The 20,567-nt window shown below is 41.0% G+C and overlaps 1 protein-coding gene across 1 annotated transcript in view; it reads left to right on the plus strand.

Moving 5' to 3' along the window:
* HECTD2 (HECT domain E3 ubiquitin protein ligase 2) overlaps positions 1-20,567 on the plus strand; it is a 121,625-nt gene that overhangs the window by 76,213 nt on the left and 24,845 nt on the right. The window contains exons 7-11 of the mRNA XM_075216428.1: positions 412-457; positions 568-677; positions 1,529-1,677; positions 5,082-5,205; positions 18,950-19,046. Coding sequence (XP_075072529.1) covers positions 412-457; positions 568-677; positions 1,529-1,677; positions 5,082-5,205; positions 18,950-19,046 — 526 coding nt within the window. The remainder of the gene's footprint in view (positions 1-411; positions 458-567; positions 678-1,528; positions 1,678-5,081; positions 5,206-18,949; positions 19,047-20,567) is intronic.

Genomic DNA, 20,567 nt, shown 5'->3' on the forward strand with positions numbered 1-20,567 from the left:
AAATGTTGTAAGCCAGTAGCAGAGTCGGAGGCATCTTGAGATACCTCTGGGGGTAAATGTATTAATGTCCGGATTCTTCAACTCCGGCGTGTTCAGCGTCTTTGGCGATTAAATTTAAAGCGGCGCTGCATTGTAAAGGGAAACTTCCCTTTACAATGCAGCGCCACTTTAAATTTAATCGCCGAAGACGCTGAACACGCCGGAGTTGAAGAATCCGGACATTAATACATTTACCCCCTGATGTAAATACGCTATTTTGAATATTTTGAGTATAAATTACACCCAAAATTTGACCAAATCAGCATCAGGCCCTCTGTGCACAAAATCTGGTATAGAACTTTTAGGAACATTTGTTACAATAAACAGTTGCAATATATTCAACAAATTTTAGATTTCAAATTATTTTCTCAGGCCAAGAACAAAAGACGACCTTAGAGCCTACTTTATATTAACACAGGTAAAACCTTCTTAGAACTTCATTTCCAGATATTTTTTATTCTACTATCTACTTGAAGCCAAGATCTTGTGATTGGTAACCAGCTTCTGTATGTGTTCATCATCTTTCAGAATCCACAATTCAGCAGTACATCTACCTACGTCATTTATGCTCATCTACTTAGACAAATTGCCACCCTGTCAGACGCAGACCACAATTTATTAATTCACTGGTTCAAAAAGTAAGGATCACTTTAATATGTAAAGCATTTTAGGGAAATGTTGTAAACTTTCAGAAAATTATTATATTTTTACTTGTGGTTAACCGAAAAGAAGAACTGAAAAATGCAAATCACCTAAAGGCATGAAATTGATATTTTCTATTATTTCAACTTGTCAATTACATCTGAAAGCCTGTTAAATCACTCTGGACAGATGAGTTAAGGATGTTTTCTTAAACTGTTGTTAGTCAACAAAGCTGGCTTACTATTTTACTTAGCATACATTATTTGTGTACTACAATTTTAAGATTGTAATAATGTAAAAATGCATTGGGGGTCATCAAATGAAAGAAACATTTTATTTTTATTTAATTTTTTTAATCAGCAAATTGATCCATTTTACTGTCAGATTTTATTTAATGCCAGTGGCATTCAGTGGCATGGAGCCAGATTAACTAGTTTCCAATTTCTAGTAGTTTACAAAGAAGGATGTCTCCTGACAGTGTAGCTTTGGAGATAGTCAGCTAGACGATCTTTTATGTGTTAGTAAAGTTTGTGAGACATGGAATGGGAATGACAGATCGACTTATGCTTGTGTGTTTTCTGTGTTAAATACGCATTTACCATTTTTCTTGTAATATTGGTAAGTTTACTGATCATTTACACACATTTCTCTTTTGAGCATTCTAGCGCTATTTTTATACCTTTTACAGTAATGATTCATAAAAAAGATGACGTGCTGACACAATCATTGGGTATCATCAGTTATACTGTTACATATACTAAATGCATATTGCTGTATGTATGCATAGCTTGGTACGTAAGCAAGTAATATATTCTGTAGTGTTTACATTAAGTTCTCTGTTTATCAGGATGTCACAGAAACGGTTTAAACAACTGGTTGACCGACTACTACAGTTTATCTCCTTACGACTCTTTCCTGCAAAACCTGAAGAGTTTCCACCAATAACAAAATGTACATGGTGGATTCCGTCTGCAACCAAAGTTTTAGCATTACTCAGTAAGTGCACACAATATTCTATATTCATGTCAGTTGGCCAAGCAATAAATCGGGTCAAAATACATACTTTAATTTCATAACTGCATATTACATACTAGCTGACCATATTAAATGTTCTCAAATTCATTGTTTCCACAAATTATATTATCATGGAAAGAGCATAAACACACACTTGTCAACTTTTATAACCTCCCTGAGGGCAAATTCCGGAGGGAAGGTCAGGTGACAAGTGCAGGAGGGGACATGGTTATGCCATCGCATCACCTTGACCCCGCCCATTGCAATTTAATGCTGAAATTTATGGCATTGCATAGTTGGGGGTGGGGGCCTGATGATGTGAATCGTGTCAATAAGTCCTGTCACCGCAGGGATCTGGGAGGGTGCCTACTGTCCCAGGAGTCCGGGAGCTTCACGGAAATTCCAGGAGAGTAGACATGTATGCATAACATAATCACTTAGGTGCTACACTTCCAGTCATTATATGCACAAAATACATATGGTGCCTTGCCTGCTTTCTGCCAAGCAGATGGAGTGTGGAACAGACTCTCACTATACAAATATATGCAAATGGCACATGTTGTCAATGGTGGAGGGCATGTATTATGTAATTAACTGGATTTGAAATAATATCATTCTATATAAACACCCCATTCATACCACCATATGACATCATATTTATCAGAGGACAAATATAGGGCATATATAATCTGACAGCCTTTATGAACTCATTCAGAGCAGGAAGGTTGACCGATTTTTTTTAGTTTTCCCCCAATGTGAGGGATGACCACTCTGGTGTCCAGAATAGAGCACGGGAACACTGTTATGAGTAAAGCAGATGGGTCATTCAGAAGAGTTTTGTGACTCTTTTAATGATTCGCATAATTCTGTCCCAGAAGGATGTAATTAAAGGTCACGACCACAAAATGTGGCTCATAGTTCCTACTCCAGCATCACATCTCCATTTGTCAAGTACATCTTATTTAGAATAGAAAGTAACTTGCAATGCATTTTAAAGTGTCAGAACATATGTTTATTAGACCTAACCGTGACTTTTACACGTAGAATACATGGACTGGTGTTTTGTTTTTAAATGGACTGGACACCCCACATAAACTTCAGGAACCTATAACAGACAGACTCTATTTATGTTTTTGCCTGAGGTAGGGCTTTAGGAAAATATGGGTGTGTACAGCGCTGAAAGGAGAGTACATCAGGTGTATATCAGTTGATGTATATCAACAGATGATTAACCAAAAATAATATCCAAAGCAATATTAAAATATAACAATTTATTCACTCATAAAACATGTAAAAAACACATAACAAACATATTAAAAAACCTATAAAAATATAGGGGCATACACAATACTGAGTGCATACATATGCATAGATATAACCCTATTCGATATAGGTTGTCAGTGGATCCCAAACTTTCTTAGTTCGAGGCACCCTTAGGGTCTCCATAATTTTTTCAAGGCACCCCATAGCCAAATTATTTACCAAGTAGTCACCCGCCTTGCTTACCACCAGCCCTGGCCACGGCACCCCAGGGAGGTCGCCGCGGCACCCCAGGGAGCCACGGCACCCAGTTTGGGAACCACTGGGTTAAGTAATGGTCTGACTAGCACTGCAATTAGATGTCAATCATGAAACAATAACATACCTTGATAGGTTCAAACAAGTATCAAGGTGAAACACCAATATAATAGACTTAATAAATTCGCAAATACCATGGGATTAATAAAGTCTTATAGTCCAGAGTGTCTCACAGACTGGAGATAATAGCATTTGTCTGAGGGTATGCTGAAAAGTACGGATGTTAGAAAGAACTTGCACTTACATATCCAATCACTCACAGTGATGTTGGTTCCGATCACAGCTTGTCTCCTCTGTCTCCGTTGTTTTCAGTGGATCGACTCAATATTGAAGTAGGTCCGCACCAATTAAGTTGTCTGGATTCAACTGTCCGCCACAAAAAAAGTTCCTGCCAAGTTTGCAGATCGTATCAAATAGATAAGACTATGGCAGGATCAATAATGTTTTAGACAATTAGTCCGATATGTTTGCAGACCAGGTCAGACATAATGTAGCACGGCAACGTGTTTCATCCACCCTGCTTGTGGACTTTTTCAAGCAAGAGTTGATCCACTGGAGACATTATCTCTGGGCAGTGAGACACTCCTATAATCCCATGCTATATATGCAAATTTATTAAGGCTATTATATTGGCATTTCACTTTGATACTTTTTTTGGACCTATCAAGGTCTGTTATTGTTTCATGATTGACATCTAATTGCAGTGCTAGTCGGACCATTATTTAACCTATTTCGAATAGGGTTATATCTATGTATATATATATACTCAATATTGTGTATACCCCTATATTTTTATAGGTTTTTTATATGTTTGTTATGTGTTTTTTACATGTTTTTATGAGTGAATAAATTGTTATATTTTAATACTGCCTTGGATATTACTTTTGTTTAATCATCTATAGATATACATCAATTGATATACACCGGGGGGTAAATGTATGAACATGCAGGTTCTTCAACACCCGCGTGTTCGGCGATTAAATTTCAAGCGGCGCTGCATTGTAAAGGGAAGTTTCCCTTTACAATGCAGCGCCACTTGAAATTTAATCGCCGAACACGCTGAACACGCGGGTGTTGAATAACCCGCATGTTCATACATTTACCCCCTGATGTACTCTCCTTTCAACGCTGTACACACCCATTCTTTCTTTTTTGCTCATTTCCACAAGGGGATTCCACACTATCCCTTTTACAGCTGTGGCTGGAGATTTCATGAGGTGTGAATAACATCTAATTAGGGCCAAGTGTTGTTTTTGTGTATTTGAGGTAGGGCTTTGCCCTGTCCATCAAACGGATACCACGAGCAGTGCAGTGCAATTGCTGGATGAAACCCCTGCCACCGACAAGATTTGAAGAGCACATATCCCCAGCATAGCGGTAAATTAAGCCGTACTGTCCTGGTGATAAGTGATTATATGGCAGCAACCGGAAATCAGACTTCTTGCCACAGATTGATAAATAGAACCACAAATATCTAAACATACTGCAGTAAGAGTCTCTGTGACAAATAGCTGTCATAAGTTTACATACTATTAAATTAGAAAATAGGAATTGATTGCAGGTTGACTAATGAGGATGGCTCTTCGACATAAAGCAGCACATTTAAGTTTTAAAGATGAGTGGGACAAGTTTTCTGTGTCTATATCTTTAAGAGTCACTTTGTCATCAGAACTACTGTAGAGGAATTAAAAAGGGTCAGTGTGGCTGACAGTTGTCTACTTATTCCTTATATGGAGGGTAAAATGTAACTGAACTATATTATCGTATCTGAAATGTTTGCTAATTTCTCCCCCTATATACTCCCGCAGATGCTGCAAACATGCTTTGTAACCCGCCACTAATTCCTTACACTGATTTATATAATTCCACGTTGGATCACATTGATCTCATGGAAGACTATCAAACCTGGCAGTTTTATGGAAACACGCACAGGTCAGTATTTCTTGTTTACCAATCTTTATTTTTTGATACTATCATTTTTAAGTATCCACTAAAAGGTTTTATTTTGCAGAAAAGTTTTTTGTTGTTGTTTTTAAGAATGATTCAGAAGCCATTAACCTATTTGTCCAACCAACGTCTTCCTCAGAATTAAACACAAGTCATTCTACTAATCTGCAATTAACTCCTGTCAAGTGCAAGTTGGACAATGAAAGTAATTTCTTTTAATTTGTTTGCTATGGTTTTATTACAGGTTGCACCTTTTAGCAATGTTATTCAATTATTTTTCAGATATTTAAAAGAAAAGTATCATCATCAGCAATTTATATAGTTCCACTAATTCCGCAGCGCTGTACAGAGAACTCGCTTACATCAATCCCTGCCACATTAAAGCTTACAGACTAAATTCCCACAGAAACTAAGGTCAATTTAATAGCAGCCAATTAACCTAATAGCATGTTTTTGGAGTGTGGGAGGAAAGCGGAGCACCTGGAGGAAACCCACGCAAACAAAGGGAGAACATACAAACTCCACACAGATAAGGCCATGGTCAGGAATTGAATTTGTGACCCTGGTGCTATGAGACAGAAGTGCTAACCACTAAGCCACCGTGCAGTGCAACCAACATATTATAGTAATAAATAAACAAGTAACGTAATACATGTAGCAAGAGGCACCCTTAACATCCCACCTTAAAAACTTAAAAGCTGTTTTTAGGAGATTATTTTTTAAGTGTACTCTACAACATGTAAAACGAAGACTGATGCACAGTGCAAAATACTCTTTCCTTTCATTTTTATGATTCATTTAGGCAGTGCCGTAACTAGACATTTTAGTGCCCTGGGCGAGACAGGGCACCGGCGCCCCCCATCTAAGTGGGAGTGACATTTGCCAAGTGGGTGTGGCCAACCTAATGTGGGGGTGTGGCTAGCACTTTACTGAATGAATTCTTTTGTATTGCTGTGTAGTTGGTAGCCTCAAAAATACAGGTGTAACCTATACAAATTTCTCTCACTATAGGGAAGAAATATAAGAGCCCTTGGCTACACCTGTATTTTTTGCAATAGACACTATGTGGAGCAAAATAGAAATCATAGATTATGAATATGAAAATGACAAATTTTCTATTTCCTGTACTTTACACGACATACACTATATAAATTTGGATTTTTAAATACATATAAACCCAGTGCTGGAAGTGGGCTGCAGGATGACAAGTAAGAGGAATAGGGGAGAAGATGGTGCAAGGGGGTAGATGAGAGGGACAGGGGAGAAGGTGGCACAGAGGGGGTAGTAGATGAGAGAGCCTGGGGACAAGGTGGCACAGAGGGGGTAGTAGATGAGAGAGCCTGGGGACAAGGTGGCACAGAGGGGGTAGTAGATGAAAGGGCCTGGGGACAAGGTGGCACAGAGGGGGTAGTAGATGAGAGAGCCTGGGGACAAGGTGGCACAGAGGGGGTAGTAGATGAGAGAGCCTGGGGACAAGGTGGCACATGAGGGGGGGGAGTAGATGAGAGGAACTGGGGAGAAGGTGGCACAGGGGGGTAGATGAGAGGGACTGTGGAGAAGGTGGGACAGGGGGGTAGATGAGAGGAACTGAGAAGGTGGGACAGGGGGGTAGATGAGAAGGACTGGGGAGAAGGTGGCACAGGGGGGTAGATGAGAGGGACTGTGGAGAAGGTGGGACAGGGGGGTAGATGAGAGGGACAGGGGAGAATACATAAATGCAAAATACCAAAAAATACAATACCAAAAAATAATCATTATACATTTTCATGTCCCCTGCCCCCATAGATTTTGCTTCCCCACTACACTCCCTCAGTTTTTGCTCCTGGATGGAGCACCCTATTTCCTATTTTTTTTTTTTAAATATATATTTTAATTACAATATAACATTTACTTACCTATTTTTCTTCCCTCCTGGATGGTCAGCATAGCAGTCAGCAGTAGATGCAGGGGACTCACTCTCTCTGCTCAGCAATGGCCGCTCCTCACTTTCTTTTCAGAGGGGGGGGTGGAGCGGAGCACAGCATCCTGGAAGGGGAGGGGGCGGGTCCTGACAAATAACTTTATACACACTGTCTGACAGACAGTGTGATCATTCTTTGACCAGCCACCACACTAGCCCCTCCCCCGACTCGCGGCACCCGACCCCCCCTCCCCCGACTCGCGGTAACCGACCCCCCCCTCCCCCGACTCGCGGCACCCCCCCTGCATGAGTCGCGGGGGGGGGTAATATTTTTTTATTTTATTTTATTTTTTTTAGATATTTTTTTTTTACTTTGAGCCACAGAGGGGAAGGTAGCGGGCGGCTGCTGCGCCCCCTCGGGCTTGCGCTCGGGGCGACGGCACCGCCCGCACCACCCTAGTTACGGCTCTGCATTTAGGATACATATGAGGCTAAACCAAGCCGCAAACCTGGGGCACATCTAGGTTGTAGAGGCTATCAAGAAACCAGGCGTGCTCTTTTTTTAATTACTGAAATTAGGGGTATTGTGCACCCCCTGTGAAGGGTATGAGGTCGCTCATCACTGCTCTAAATCATATATCTCAAACCTCAATTTCTAGCATCACCTTGACTAATCTTAAGATCATACTTGCCAACTCTCCCGGAATGTCCGGGAGACTCCCGCATTTTGCGAGAGTCTCCCGGACTCCCGGGCGAGTGTGGCAATCTCCCGAATTCTGCCCACTTCACTAGGAAGTGCCCACTTCCTAGTGAAGTGGGCAGAATTAGATCCCAAACGCCGCGATTCCCGATGAATCGCGGCGTTTAGCCCCGCCCCCCGCTGTCAAATGACGCAATTTGCGTCATGACGTCACAGGGGGCGGGGCCGAAATGACGCGATTTTGGCCGCCCCGCCCCCTCACGCCCCCCTCCACTGGCTGGCTCCCGGAAGAGAGCTGAAGAAAGTAGGTAAGTATGCTTAAGATTAGCCAGTAAAAGTCAGTTTCATGGATCTACATTAGCCAGTTTTTAATTATTAGCCATGAAACACAGCTGTATGTCAATGCTGCCATTATTTCTTGTAGTTTTTGTTGTACTTTTAGCAAAGCATTTTGTACCTTTAGAGATAGCCATGTAGAAAAATGCAGGAGACTACAATTGCCACATGGTGGCAGTGCATACCAAACTGTGTGCCTTGCTAGACATAAGCTCTAAAATGTAATGTGTTTTTATTTGGTAATGTCAAATGCACATTTTCATGATTTTGATAGCAAGGAAAAAGCAATTTTTTTTTGCAGCATTGATTACAAGAAGGCAAGAAAATTATTATGTGCCCTTTCAGAGAATAATGTGTAATGTCATGTAGAATTTGCTGATACAGGACAGCAGCCAACATTACAAGCTTCTAGTTGTACTGTTTCCTTTTATGGAAAATGTTCTTCTTTTTGCCTATGTACCAACTACACAACAACATCTTTTCATGCGATTACTGAAGTATTAGCTAGCAAAACAGCTAAAGGAAATAGAGTTTTTGCTTAATGACCATTGTAGCAATAAAGAAATAAATGTTCTGTAGAGACATATAAACAGCCTTTTTGCCATTTATTACAGCTGTGTGTTAAGGCCAGTTTTTTAGCAGCCAGAGAGCTAGGAGTTCCCAGGGGCAATTTGAAAGGTGGTGTAATGTCTCAATTATTAAAGGCACATCTTCCCAATTATGACTTTGACACTGACAAATATTTCCCATAACCCCTTTCAAATTTCTCCTAGGCTTCTACAGCTCTGCAGCCATTATTTACACTGTGTGCACCCCTACTTAACAGTGGTATGACAGGTGAGCTTTTTGCCCTGCAGAAAATTAGCTATAGAAAGACGTTTCACAGGAAATTTGTAAGTTTGACACATTCTACTCAAAATACATTCATTTAAGTATAACAGGATGTTTAAACAAAAGTGCTGGAGGAAAAAAATGCAACCAGTTGACACCACTATGAAGTCTGTAAATTCAACACCATTGCACTGATGAACTAGGGCTAGGGACATTAAAATACATTGAGCAAGTCAATAAAGGCTTGACACATCGATTAGTTTGAAACTAATCAAAGAATGCTTGATAATCAATATAGATAACTTATTATTTCTATATGTTCACAACTGCAGCATATTCCGTTTTGCCCAGCTTATGCATACCTAGGTACACGCCCACTTTCTGCTTTGGGGTCATTTGAGGGCATTGCAATGTCAGAAAAAATAAAAATTTCACTTCAAAGATTTGCCTATTATCATTATGGGGCAACCACCTACTTGTAACATCAGTAATTTTTATTGAACTTTTTCAAAGGTATCTAACTGGGTACAGAAAGTAACAGGGGGAAAATAAGGGTGAGGACACAACATGGGTTCAGAAATGTTGGAATGGAGAGGTACACAAATGGGAAAACACAGTACAAATATCAGAAGGAAAGTTATACAAATTACAGGTCTCAACACTAAACCAAATCCCATTCACCTAGTCAGGTTGTGATGGGCAACAAACCTTTAATGCTGATTTTAATGTTAAGGGAATTCAATTAAGTCAAGGGCTAAGGGGTCAGGAGGGGAGCCAGAGGCTCTTTGGCCCAAGTCTGCACCTTCTGTAATATACTTATGCCATTTAAGCCATTTGATGATAGGGGCAGAAGAGGAGTATGGCATATCTATATCTATTTCATATCAAAGCTAAATTGGATCTTCAAAATTATTTTTGACATTGTGGGAGGAGAGGGGCTCTTCCAATTTTGAGCTATCATAGCTCTAGCCGCTATCAAAATATATCCCAGGATATATCTATTGTGTTTTAGGACAGACACTGGGTAGATATAGAGGAGCGCAAGGTTCTCAGAGCACAGTAGATATTGAGTCAAATATTTCTCCCCAAAGCGGTTGGATAAGTGGACAAGTCCAGAAAACATGCACTGTGTCAGCCAGAAGGGTGCACTGACGCCAACAAAGTTTCAATTGAGTAGGCCAATGTTAAGGCTCCCAGTATGAATACAACAGAAAGTATTGGTAGTTACTGCAAACGGAGTGTCTTTATTTTGAACACAGTTCACACGGGTAGTCTCAAAAAGCAGTCAATGTTAATATAGTTTTCACAAGTACATAGGCACAACAGGTAATGCTGGTAAGATGTATTGCAGAACTTGGACAGAGTCAGACAGGCAGGGGTTAATACAGAATAGTCTGGCACTTGTGTGATTGAGTGAACAGCTCACAGTAGCAGGTGGTGAGCAACCAGAATGTATTTGGCAGAATTAGGTCACAATACAAAGGCACACTGGATCAAACAGTAACTAAAGATTTGTAATTCTGGTATTAGGGTATAACAGAGGGAGTGCATGTATAGGGAGACTGGAGTACTTGGTTAGCCACTGGAACAGGAGATAGCTATCTCTAGTTATCATCTCTCATAACCACCTCTCACTCCCATCTACAAGACTTATCCGATCTACCGTGCTGCTCCCCACTTATGGAATTCCCTACCACACTCAATCAGACTTTCCCATAGCCTTCAAATCTTTAGATGCTCTTTGAAAACCCATCTCTTTTTTTTTGGAGGTGACCTTATCCTCGATAACACTATTCACACTAATGCTCCCTCACAACTATCCCAATCTCCACTCTGAGCCACACTCGCTCTTCTTTGTTCCGCTGTGCACTCTTCCCTTTAGAATGTAAGCTCTCTAATGAGCAGGGTCCTCCATACCCTTCGTTTTCATGTCTCCATTCATTTTGTATGCCTTGTTTGTTCTTGTTTTACCTATGTCCTGTTTTATGTATGGCCTTGTCTTCCCTACTGTACGGTGCTGCAGAGCACTGTGGCGCCTTACAAATCTGCGATAATAATATTAATAATAATAATAATAATAATAATAGTGGTGTCCAGGTATAGTAGATGGAGTTCAGCTACAATGATGTCTGGATTGCCAGCTTAAGCTGGGAAGCTGGACACTCTGGTTTTCCAAGTTTGACAGTGGACTGCAGATATTGGATTTCTGGAGGCATCGGAGGATGCACAGGAGAATCAGGCAAAAGGAGAGTCAGGCGAGCCAGGGTCAGAAACCAGAGATCCGCAAACAATACCAGGGAGTAGAGAGGAGCAAAGACAAAGAAGCCAGGGTCTGGGTCATACACAAGGGTGCAAAATTCAGATAATCAGGAGAACAACAGGCACAATTCACAGGAGCACTGACAGAGACCAGAAGCAGCAAACGATTGATGAACTGCCAGGAGCAATGTTTGGGCGGGTATATAAGGCAGTGAAACAGGTGCAGGTGATGATCAGGGAAGGGGGTTAACTCCTGCATGCAAGGTGGAAATGTCCAATGGCAAAACAGAGGACGTCTCTGTTTCCAAACATAAGCAACCATTGCATTGTAAAACCGGTCTATATACTTCTTGGGAATAATGTATGGGATGGTACGGAAAATGTACATTAATTTAGACAATAATATCATCTTAAAAGCCTCTATGCGGGCCAGTCAGGAGACCTCATAGTTAATCAAATTCTTGCCCAAAGTGGAGAGTTGAAGAAGCAATAGGGCAAAGTTTGCTTCAAAGATATTGGTAAGGGTGTGGCCTTCCAATCTCTTATCTATGCTCAGGCTTCTAACCCCAAACGCCTTTTCAATACATTTAAATCTCTTCTCAATCCTCCCACCCGAGCCCCCCGTCTACTATCAGTGCCCAGGATCTTGCTTCCTACTTCAAGGACAAGATTGATAAGATCAGACTAGAAATGGTGTCCTCTTCCTCGACAAGCAATCAGCTCAATTCCTTCCCACTACCCTCTGACACCTTCTCTTCATTTGACCCCACAAATGAAGAGGTAATTTCTACTCTCTTCTTATCTTCCTACTCTACCTCCTGTCCTATTCCCTCACAAATTGGTAGATCCCTGTCTCCTGTGCTCATTTAACTAAAATCTGTAATCTCTCGCTCTCTACTGGCATCTTTCCATCACTATACAAGCACGCAGTGATTACTCCTATTCTAAAAAAACAAGATTCTGACCCAAACTCTCTCTCAAATTACCTTCCCATCTCTCAGCTACCATGCCCCTCCAAGCTTCTAGAGAGACTTGACTACACTCGCCTCACACGCTTCCTTTCCACAAACAGCCTGTTAGATCCTCCTTAGTCTGGCTTTCATTCTCAACACTCCACAGAGACTGAGTTGACTAAGGTTGTCAATGATCTGATCACTGCTAAAACTAAAGGCCATTACTCTATCTTAATTCTCCTGGATCTCTCAGCTGCATTTGACACCGTTGACCACTCTCTTCTCATACAAATGCTGCAATCCCTAAGTTTTCAAGACACTGTTCTCATTCTACCTTTCTAATCGCTCTTTCACTGTTAATTTCTCTGGGGCCACCTCTGCTCCGCTTCCTTTATCAGTTGGAGTACCGCAAGGCTCAGTGCTAGGTCCTCTGCTGTTCTCTATCTATACTGCTTCTCTTGGAAATCTAATAAGTTCCTTTGGATTTCAGTATCATCTCTATGCGGATGATACCCAAATTTATCTATCCTCTCCTGATCTTTCGACATCTGTGTTGTCCCGTGTAACTGACTGTCTTTCTGCCATATCATCCTGGATGTCTTCTCGCCAACTCAAACTTAATCTGTCTAAAACAGAGTTAATAATATTCCCACCCACCAACAAGAGCATACCTGACATTTCTATCTCTGTTGATAACATGACCATAAATCCCACCCGACAAGCTCGCTGCCTAGGTGTAATCCTTGACTCACACCTATCCTTTGTTCCCCACATTGACTCTATATCTAAATGATGTTATATACATCTAAAGAACATTTCCAGAATTCGCACATATCTCACGTAAGACACTGCTAAAACCTTAATTCATGCACTTATCATCTCCCGCATTGACTATTGCAATTCCCTCCTTACTGGTCACCCCAAAACAGACTCAAAACCTTACAATCTATTTTGCACACTGCTGCAAGATTGATTTTCCTTGCAAATCGTTATTCCTCTGTTGAATCACTCTGTATGTCTCTACACTGGCTGCCTGTTTTCTGCCGAATCCAATATAAAATTCTTCTACTAACCTACAAGGCCATCAACAAAGCTGCACCAACATACATCTCCTCTCTTGTCTCAAAATATCTTCCAACTCGGCAACTCCGTTCTGCACAAGATATGCGTCTCTCATCCACCCTCATTACATCCTCCCATTCCCGGTTACAGGACTTTTTTCGGGCTGCACCCACTCTATGGAATTCTCTCCCTCGCACAATTAGACTCTCCTCTGGTCTACAAACTTTCAAGCGTTCTCTGAAAACCCACCTCTTCAGACAAGCTTATAATATTCCTCTACCACCCTCTTAACCTCACTACCTTACCCTATTACCACCCGTTACACAATTTCACACAAGACAACTACTCCCTGACCAACATTGTTGTGTGACAGGATCATTTACCTTATGAGTTACCTCTATAGCCTGGCTGGGCTGAAATGCAAAATGTAGACTTAGCCTTAGCCTCATGTGTCATACTCCCATTGTCCTTATAGATTATAAGCTTGCAAGCAGGGCCTTCTCAGCTCTTTGTCTGTTTTACCCAGTTTGTTAATTATGTTTGTCCCCAATTGTAAAGCGCTACGGAATATGTTGGTGCTATATAAATAAATGATGATGATGATGATGAAGGGTGGAGGGTATGTGGAAACCCAAATAAGGCATGGAGTCCTGACAGGGAGAATTGGGGGATGTTAATAGGGAGCGCCTCTGATTTGGTGGTGCTCCCTATTAATATCAGTTTGTTGTAGGAGACAGCACTATAGTGGTCCAAGATTTCTTGCAAGGCCAACAATAAGGTCTCTGAGCGGGTGACAAACAAAAACACATCTGCAACCAGACACAGTTTGTGTGGAACAGAATTGAGGGAGATATGAGGATAACTAGATGATACTCTAACTGTAAGGGCTCTATACCTAAAGCCAGTGCCGTAACTAGACGTTTTAGTGCCCTGGGCGAGACAGGGCACCGGCGCCCCCCATTGAAGTGGGAGTGACATTTGACAAGTGGGTGTGGCTAACCTAATGTGGAGGTGTGGCTAGCACTTTACTGAGAGAATTCTGTTACACATCTTTGCAAATGCATGATATATATATCTATATACATATAGCCATCTCTCTCGCTCATATATATATATATATATATATATATATATATATATATATATATATATATATATATATATATATATTATGACTTTCTGACTATTATACTATATATAAAAGAAAATGGAGAATACCAGTGCTCTCCGTATGTATCTATGAAGGCTGACAAAACTGTGGGGAGATTGAGAGGAAAGACCTAATCCTCTCTAAGTGAATAGAAATTATAACAAAATATACTCCCCGACACTCAAAAGAAAGAATGCTAGGTAAAGAGGGATAAGGCTAAACAGATTTATATCTAATGAGTGAATGAGAGAGCGATGAAACAAAATATTACAAAGGACTAAATACCAATATAATATATAAATAAACACATACCCTATGATAAAAAAAATATATAAAATATATGTCTGCAGACAAATATACAAAATAACATTTGAAAAGATGTAAAAATGATGAAAAAACACAGTCCAAAAAATAGTACCTCAATTGAATAATATGTCCGGGAATGATTTATTCATGCTGACATGGAGACTGGAAACTTTTTCACCAATATCCATAAGGACGGAGGGGTGCGCATGCGCAACAGTCTAGAAGCAGCTGTAAGTGAAGGAGCATGCAGGAGAGTACAGAGCCGGCTGGCGCCTCTCCAGTGAAGTTACACCAGCAGCAAATTGGAACCACCTTTGGACCGCTGAATCAGGTAATGTCCCATTGGAACGCATATGCGTTCCACGGGCAGGAAGTTCGGCATTTGGAACGCAAGTTTGCGTTCCAAATGCCGAACTTCCTGCCAGTGGAACGCATATGCGTTCCAATGGTTCTGATGCCGATGTGGGGGAAGCTGGCTGAAAGTTCAAGTAGGGCGATGTGTACAGTATTGAGCCAGGGCATAGAGACAGGTAGCGGGCGGCTGCTGCGCCCCCTTGGGCTTGCGCCCTGGGCGATGGCACCGCCCGCACCTGCCTAGTTACGGCTCTGCCTAAAGCAAACATGAGAGGGGAAAGGGGGCAGACCTGTCAGGTACCATTAGACATAGGGAATAGTGTAGAGAAAAACCTGTTGTTGAAAACCATAGCAGAGGGTCCCTGACACAAGGCCAACATAGAGTCTCACCTTGTAAACCAAATTTGACTAGGCTGCATATAGCGCCATTGGAGCCTGTCAAAGGCTTTTTTCTGCATCTAATGAGAGCAGAATAAGCTCTTCCCGAGTCCCAGCAAGAAAATCAAACATTAAAGATGTGGCGAGTGTTATTGGATGCCTAGTGACCTGGTATTAAGTCTACCTGGTCCGGATGGATTAATTTTATAAGAAGTGGATTTCAATGATTCGTAATTAGTTTGGCAAAGATTTTTATGTCAGTATTAAGTAAGGCGATGGCCCTGTAATTCTGGCAATCAGAGTGGTCTTTGCCACTTTTGGGAATTGTGATGATTTGGGCTTCTAACATTTCCCATGGGAAGCTATCCCTGTTCATAACACTATAGTAAAATTTAGTTAAAATTGGACCCAATTCATCCTGAAAAGTGCCATAGAAAGTATTCATCTAATCATCCGGGCCAGGGGCCTTGTCTTCTGGGAGTCATTTGATAACCTTCTCTATTTCACGCTGAGGAGATTAAGAGATGATATACTCTCACCATCCAGGGATGGGAAGTGTTAATGGTAGAGAAATGCGGCAGTAGAGTCCGCTGTGAGCTAGGGAGCGTCCCTATCATCCTGTAAGTTATAGATGCTGGCATAATATTGTGTGAAAAGGTTGACATAACATGCATGATTGTAAGGCTTATTGCCCTGGGGGTCATGGAGCATTTTTATCCTGTTCTGGGCTGCCTACCCCTAAGATTGCAGGGTAATAGTCTGCTAAATCTGTTGCCTGTGGAATAAAAGTTCTGAAATCGTCTAGTTAGAGCAGTTTTCATGCGAGTGAGGAACAGATCATTTAGCCACTTTTTAATATCATTCAACTGCATTTGAAGGAACCTGGAAGGCCGTCTCTGATTTTGAAGTTCCAATTAAGCTAATTGAGATTCAAAGTATTTTTATATTTGAAGGTATTGTTTTTCAGTCTGGAACCAATTTGAATGGCCTTACCCCTAACGACAGCCTTCAGAGCACATCAGTATGTGTAAATAAAGGTGTCCTTCGGGCAATTGGTTTGGGAATAAAGTGTCAGAGCTTTGGAAAGAGACAATTTAGTTTCCAAAGAGGAGAGAAGATAAGTCAGTGGAAAGTCCACTTGTCAGGCAATATGAAATCTATTCTCGAGTAGGACTTGTGGACTGTAGAGTAATAGGTGTATTCTCTGGCACCCGGGAAATTGACTCACCACACATCATATAAGTCATGTTCTGCTATCAATTTGCGAAACACGAGTGAGTGACCTAGGTTGGATATTTGAGCATCCAGGTATGAAACATGGGATTTATCAAGTTTGTGGTCTAGAGTTAGATTGGAATTGCCCAAAATAACAAGATGGCCTTTTTTCACCTTGAGAATTTCCTCGCACAGTAGTTTAAGGAAAGGGATTTGCAGAGAATTAGGGGTGTAAAGAGATAATATAGTTACTTCCTTCTCATCCAAGACCATACCCCCACAAGATCCTGCCATTTTTATCCTCTATTTTCGTATGGGCCACTAAGTAGGATACCTACCCAGTTCTATCACGTTTAAATGGGCTGTTAGTAGTATAGAAGATAGGGAATCTAGAGTAACGAAATGGGGGAGGGGGAGAGGAAATGTGTGTTTCCTATAATGCAATAAAATCGGCCCTATGTTTAGGGGCAGTAGTAATACCCCCAGGTTGTGTAGCCGTAGAATTCTCCTCTAGAGTAATATGGTGGAGGCTAGCGGGGATACCGAAAGACAGGAAAAATGGGAAAAACAAAGCTAGCCCGAAACACGGGGCTAGAGCATTTTTACCACAGAGGGAGGAATGTGGCAAAATATTTATGTCGGCGGCGGTGGAGGAGTAGGGCTCCATCCAGACAACACACTGAACAAAGAAATGAGGCAAAGCAAAATAACTACAGTACAAGGGTATCCCGAGACCCTCATCAAAAAATCAAATGACCAAACATCTCGTGAGTGTATCAAAGAAAATAATAAACTGAACAGTTTGGGCTAGATTTACTAAGCTGCGGGTTTGAAAAAGTGGAGATGCTGCCTATAGCAACCAATCAGATTCTAGCTTTCATTTATTTAGTACCTTCTACAAAATGAAAGCTAGAATCCGATTGGTTGCTATAGGCAAACCCGCATCTTAGTAAATCTAGCCCTTTGTCTCAATATGTGGAAACAACAGATTAATTATGTTGCTGATCAGCGAGAGGGGAGCAAAGCATCCCACTGGTGAGCAAGTTTTAATGACCACGGACATGATAAACGATGAATACAATCGATGAGTAAAACCCTGTTATCCGCAGAGGACAATAGTTCCCGAAACAGAGATACGGCATAGTCCTGTATGTCAGCGTTAGTCACCGATTAAGGTATGACCTGGATTTTAATGTTGTTCCTAGGGAGCTCCGAAAATCGATGGAAATACAGAGCGTTCCTGTACCATGCGTCCACTCGTGATGGCCGCCAAGCCATGCCCCCCGCACCTCCTTCTTTAATTCCAAGTTTTCATTTTTCTCCCCTACAATACTGCTAACTTGATCTTCATTAATGCCTTAAATCAGTCATGGGTGTGAAAGCCATTGGATCTGTATTCAATTTAGGTCTTAAATTTGTAGTTTCATTTGCTTTATTCCTATGGTAGAATTGTACCTCTAAAAGCTGTTATTTACATGAAATGCACTTGGATGGTGAAGAAGTCTTCTCACTGAAAGTATAACCAATTACCCGCACCTCCAAGGGCATGTAAAAGGTAGGTAATTTTATTGGTAAAAGGGGCTCTGTAGCCACCTGCTAATCCAGGAAAGCTCCTTGAAATGCGCAAATCTAATTTTTACACAAAAGAGGCGCAACATGAAATGCATTTCTGTGCCTACCTTGCATTTAAATGAGAGAGCCCAATCCACTCAGCTTCTCTCATCAAAAGGGGCAAACGTCTGCACCCTAGCCAACCTCTTGATGAACCAATCCATTCTCTTTCTATAGAAATAGGTGCAACAGCAAAAAAAAGGGCATCATGTCACAAAACAACATTGGTGCTGCAGATTCACATTTTTGCAGGTTCTTAAACAACACTTGGTGTGCCTGGGAACTGCTTGACTTGGGACTGATTGCTAGGACACTGCTTCAGTCTAAATGCCATTTTTGCTAACCACGATTACATTACTGTGACTTCCTTCCCATATATTAGGGCAGAGAAGACATGCAGCATAGCAGCAAAAGATCACTGGTAATAGTGAAATTATTCACTAAATCATTATATTAAAAATGGAATAACTAAAGAGCTAAAAATGTGTTTCTTGTCTCCCAACCACCATTTTTCTAGCACCTTTCTGGTACCATGTTAAACCACCCTGTGCCATAACAATAATGTGATAATATGATGCAGAATATATGTGACGTGTCACAAAAAGTGGTCAGATTATAAAGGAGTGAAAACTCTCCTGTATTAATTGGCTAACTATATACTTATTTATTTTTAGATTTTCATTCTGTCAGTTTCCATTTGTCATCTCCATTGCGGCAAAAAAAGTCATCATTCAGAGAGACTCCGAGCAGCAGATGATCAGTATTGCACGGGTAAGCCGGATTTATTTACATTTTAAAACTTGTAAATGGGACTCTGCAGTCTGCATGTGCTCATGGACCAACTGCACACGTGGTCCTGACTGCTGAATGACCTGATCTCAGCATTGCGGCCCACCATGTGTACGGCTGGACCCTTCCTCTGGGTCACCACAGTTACATTGTAAGGTCAGTCAGGCACAGACAATTTGTAATACAAATGTGTATAGAACTGTAAGTGCACTAAAAAAATTCAACCTCATTTGTGCAAATGTTGTATCTCATTTTATTGCAGACTTTTATGATAATACTGTTTGTGAGAAAAATACATCTCGCTGTATTTATAACAGTTATACTTACCATCCTTTCAGCACAATCTTGCTAATAGTCAAACATGTTTTTCGAAAGGAGTTGGAGGTGCATTGACCTTCCTGCCAGTCAGTGCACGGATTGTGAAGTTTGGAAGCAGCAATGTAAATGCACATAAACATTATTTTCTTATATATTGAGATTCAGTTAATCTCTAATCCATTATCTTGCTATCCCCTGTGCCTCTAACCTCACTTCATGGCTATAAAGCAGTGCTAGAAACATGTCTGATGATCTTACATCCAAAACATTTTTTTAAAATGTGTCTTTTTCTGCTTTGAAGCACTTCTTAATGTATAATTATTTCCTGTTGCAAGAATTTCTCTCATTTCTATACAGATAGAGTTTGCAGAGACATTTTTTTGTTCAGTGTCCCATATTCTCATTCTCTCCATCCAGTCTTATTCAACTGATCACAATACAACCTCTTCAGGGCATGACATCAGTAGGAGGGACAGACACAACCCCCCAAGTTTGCTTATAGGCTGTACAGAATGCACAGGCTAGCTAATACAGCAGTGAACTTCATGAATTGATCTGGACATTAGAATGTACACAAATACTAGTCTGCAGTAAATGGGGACACCAACACACTCACATTGCTTTATGGCTAGGGACCAAGATCTAGAGATGGTAAATCAGAAGCCAATAGCCCACTAAATATATTTTCTGTGACAATGAGAGCCCTAAAACCCTTTGTAGGGCCACCTATAGGTTTTAACTTGTACAGAACCCAGCTTCAAACAACCCAGTGGTTATCCAAATAAAAAATATTACTTTGGGAGCTGGACATCATCATCATCACAAGCAGCAGCTATTTATATAGCGCCACTAATTCCACAGCACTGTACAGAGAACACACTCACATCAGTCCCTGCCCCATAGGAGCTTACAGTCGAAATTCACACAGACACCCAGACCGAGAGAGACTAAGGTAAATTTTGATAGCTGCCAATTAACCTACTAGTATTTTTTTGGAGTGTGGGAGGAATCCGGAGCACCCAAAGGAAACCCACGCAAACAAAGGGAGAGCATACAAACTCTACACAGAATCGAACTCATGACCCCAGTACTGTGAGGCAGAGGTGCTAACCACTTAGCCAGGTGCATTATGCTGTACAAATTGTTACAGTAGAATGAACCCCACTAAAAACGTTTTCCTAGCAC

This window comes from Mixophyes fleayi, chromosome 6 (genome assembly GCF_038048845.1).
Source record: "Mixophyes fleayi isolate aMixFle1 chromosome 6, aMixFle1.hap1, whole genome shotgun sequence".
Classification (NCBI taxonomy): domain Eukaryota; kingdom Metazoa; phylum Chordata; class Amphibia; order Anura; family Limnodynastidae; genus Mixophyes; species Mixophyes fleayi.